The sequence below is a fragment of the Phaethon lepturus genome, unplaced genomic scaffold (assembly GCF_000687285.1).
Source record: "Phaethon lepturus isolate BGI_N335 unplaced genomic scaffold, ASM68728v1 scaffold37361, whole genome shotgun sequence".
NCBI classification, from domain to species: Eukaryota; Metazoa; Chordata; class Aves; order Phaethontiformes; family Phaethontidae; genus Phaethon; species Phaethon lepturus.
In genome coordinates, this window is record NW_010516193.1 from 1,089 (window position 1) to 5,304 (window position 4,216).

The 4,216-nt window shown below is 43.7% G+C and overlaps 1 protein-coding gene across 1 annotated transcript; it reads right to left on the minus strand.

The window, feature by feature from the left end:
* Positions 1-549: 549 nt before the first annotated feature.
* LOC104627660 (ornithine decarboxylase antizyme 1-like) lies at positions 550-2,296 on the minus strand (the record flags this gene model as incomplete). Its single annotated transcript, XM_010295990.1, is given in 5 exon segments — positions 550-1,065; positions 1,190-1,275; positions 1,803-1,975; positions 2,105-2,191; positions 2,193-2,296. Coding segments are annotated over 5 exon segments (581 nt in total), but the record flags the coding sequence as incomplete, so codon positions are not given.
* Positions 2,297-4,216: the final 1,920 nt, after the last annotated feature.

Below are 4,216 nucleotides of genomic sequence, written 5' to 3' on the forward strand. Positions count from 1 at the left end.
CCTCCTGTTTGGTATCCTAAACACTAACAGATGTCTGTGGACCCCAACAACGGGCACTGCTTGACAATGGCCCCTTCTCCCTACACTACAGCTCCAATCTGTCTCCCCAGGAGAGCTCTGGAGGTCACCCAGCCTCAGTGACAGTATTTAGCTACAGAAGTGTCACAACCCTTCCTAGGTCACAGCCAAAGCACTCATCAAGCCATTCTGCATGCTTCACACACACCAGCATTCGGACTCCACTGGTACTGGCAACACTGAGACTCCAGGTATCCAAGTTGTACATGTGATACTCAAAGACACTGGAACCTCGAGGCAGCCACGAGCTGTGCTTCTCAGTATTTCACTTGTGACTTTCCAACTAACACATGCCCTGAAGTATCCTATGAAACATTGATAGAGCAAGGATGCAGTGATCTCAGTTCACCAGTGGAAATGGACAACCTGCTAATTATTGTACTAAAAGTAGGCTTTCACAGGATTGCTAAATTATTTCAAATCCTGGCAGATCATAGCCACGAGTTCCAGTCAAGCAAAGAATGACCAACACCTTTCCGTACCTGCAACTTTAATGGATGGGGCAGTTCCAGTGCCACCTCTTCAGAGTGCAAGTCTTAAACAGCTTAAACCAGCAATAAAAAGTAAAATATAAATTTTTATTTAGAATTAAAGCAAATACTTCAGTATCACAAACACAATATTAAACTTCAAGAAATATACTGCTAATTTGGAGGGAGCATTTATTTGCACAACCACAACATGCGCACAAATCCAGAAAAAAATGTGGAATCTGAAATTTTCAACATCTCACCACCAGAGCAGTTGGTCACAACATTTCATACAGAGTTATACATACTGTAATAGATGTTGACAAAATTTCTACAGAATCATCTTTATAGACAACAAGAAAGCTCTAAGAGGCAAACATTGCAATCTATTCTTCTTCTGATGAGTCTCTCTCAAATGTGTAGGCCATGAAGCAAGCATCTGGTCTCTTGGGGACAAGGGGATGCCCTGGTCTCACAATCTCAAAGCCCAAAAAGCTGAAAGTACGGAGCAATGCAGCTAGAAAAAAACAGAAAACACATTTCATCCATTTGATACTGTACACCAGTTAGCACATCCACCAAAACCAACTTCAAATACTGCATTCACATCTCTAGAAACAGTGCTACGAGTTAACACCTACCTCTATCATCTCTGTTCTTGTGGAAACAAATGAACACATGATCAACTCGAAGCTGTTCTTCAGCAAACTCCAGCAGAACTGCAAAACTACAAGACAAATAGAAGGTGTTCAATGCACACGAGCAAACATTTCCTTCAGAAATAGTTAGCAAAGCCCTGTGAGCTGATCTGCACATGAACCCATAGGCAAGAGGCTAGTGGCTGGAGGCTCACACCAACAGGAAATCCCTGAGTCCTAGGTTTAACTTGAGGCAGAAATCTAGGTCTTCAGTAACACAGAAAACATGCTTTTTCTGTTGCAGCTGAAAGGAGAACTGCAGTGACAGACTCAGAACCAGGCTGGTGTCTTCAGTGAATAAAAAAGTAGCCACCCAGTACCTGAGAACACAGCCTGAAATCACAGACCTTTTGGGTGGTTCTGCCTGACCGAACAGGTAGAAGCTGCCCTCAAATCACTCAGTTGCAGCCTCTTACAAGGGAGTACCAAGCACCGTAATTAGACTTTGACTTTCAGAACAATGGAAGCAAATAAACAGTAAAGTGTTATTCCATCCTACTGATAAGCCTTCAAGACAGAGGCAAGATAAACCACAGCTGCGTTTTATTCTACCCACCTGTCTTTGCTCCCTTCAGGCAGAGCACCACTGGGAATTTCTATATAGAGGTTGTTGTTGTTCAGCACTGCTCTCCAACTAATGTGTTTGGCATCTGTAAGCCTTGACTGGACATTCAGAATTCTTGTCCTGTTATTAGATGTTAGTTCTTCTGTTACATTCAGCCGATTATCCTGTAGCAGTAATATGTGCAAAGTTATTTCCAATTCTTTTTGCAGAAGGGTAACTCCCATTAAAAGGCTTGAGGCAAAAAATGCATTCAAGCTTACCATAGCAAGCTGCTTATTATTATTCATACTCACCGAATAAAATAAATTAGCTGAAAGATTGTGATCCCTCTGACTATTCCCTCGCCCACCTGGGATCTTCAGGGGTGGGTGAGGGACATCAGGAGCACCACCGAGGCCCCGGACCCAGGTTACTACAGCAATTGAAGGGAACCCTGGAACTAGAAAGGGATCACAGTTATACAACAGGCAGTGGTGGACAAAGCCCTGTAAATTCTAGGTTTTAAACAGTGATCAGATGGCAAGATTTTTTTTTTTTTTTCAAAAAAGGAAACAATCAAGTGGCAAGACAAAGGAACCTCCAGACCAGGAACAGGAACAGTGTCTGACTCCCAGACCCACAAGGGGCAGAAAGCTACTACTGCAGCATTTTGAGGGAAAGATTATCTTTGAGGTGAAAATACTCTCAGCTTGAAGTGAGCAAGGCATATTTCTATACCCAGGCAGCAGCATGCTTGACCTGATCAAAAGAAGAGCCATTCTGCTATCACATATGCAAGATCCCATCTTCTCCCCCACCTTGTTCTCATAAGTTATCGTGAATGTACTTATGGCCCAGCAAGCTAGGGATCATTATTCCCTGTGATATACGGCCCTAATTACCTTAGACCTTTGCATCAGCGCTCTTGGCTTGAGCTCAGTTACATGAAATAGTCTCACAGGTGTCACTACCCGAAATGTTTCACCATGCTCAGAAGCAAAATCATCAGTTTTACGACCACGCCTAAATATCTGAAAGCCTACAAACCTTTCTACTGAATTCTTCAGAGGAATTTTACACTGCTACGGTTATCCTCTTAAGATATGAAACATCTTTCTTGCATGCATGCCAAGTTTTACCCCATCCATATAAGCCTGCTTAACCAAGTAAGCCTTCCACTGTACTAAGAGCAAAGGCTGTGCAGTCAGGCCCCTCCCTCTGCACCATCCTTCACCCTGCAGGCTCACTCTTGAGTTGCGTCATCTCAGCAGATGCAGCAATCGAGGCCCTTAGGGAAATTTTCACAATCGTCCTGTCTGTGAGTGCCAGCAGCCATTTGCAAATCAGAATAAACATGTACAAAATAATCCACCATTTTGCACAGTTCATACGAGTTGATTTTTTTTTAATGGGCTTGAAACTTGTGATGAATAATCCATATAAGAAAGGCACTGAATGGCCATATAGGTCAAATATCATATGTTGGAAGGCATTAGTAAGCACAGTGACTGCAAAGTTTTACTAAAAAAATTAACTTGCGCTCTCAATTAAATTGAGTGTTTGATCCATTATTTTAGGCTCTTTGAAAGGCTCTTTAGCATTAGATACTTATTGTATCTCAGGATGATTGTAGTGCTATGCATTCCTAATTATCCTGACAAATAAGCCTTTAAGCACCCTGTTCAGAGTGTGTAGTGGCAATCTTTTATACAATTTCACCTTTTGCACAATAAAAGGTGGTGCAAAATGAGGGTTGCCTATACTTTGCAATCGACAATGTATTTTCGAGCGATATTTGTGGGCACTTACTCCTCCTGGAAAAAAATAACCTTTAAACAGCAGCCAAGTATAAAAACGGCTATCTAAAAAAATTCTAAAGCTCCTTTCATAGTCTACATAGGAGGTCTAACCACGGCTTCCTTTATGCAAGGCAGGCTGATGTCCTAAACTGCCATCACTCTACACCCAGTCACCCTGATTCAGAATATTTTCTTCTCAGCATGTGTCGGGATTGTTTAATCTTTCTGGTTGAGTTTTAAACTAACAGCGCTCATAACACTCTTACGTTCTACTTTAGGCTCCGTTAGTACCCCTCCATTAGTTTTCATAAGTATCTACGATTACATAAAGGGATAACAGCTTTCAAGCCAGTGATATCTTTGCCTAACTGTGGGGGTTTCGCCCCCGGGTAGGAAGAAGGCAGCCCCCCCCACCCCCTGCCTCCATCCCAGCTTTTGTCTCCAGGCACCTCTCAGCCCGCTACCTCGACCGGGAGCGGCTTTACGGAGCAGCCGCCTCCCTTCAGGGGCCGGTCTGTGCTGTTCAAGGTTTCCTGTGGCGGTTCTGACGAGGCCGGGAACGGGACAGGAGCTCTCCCGCAGGCGGGCGGCCGCTAACGTGGCACACGGCCGGAGGCACTCGGGAGG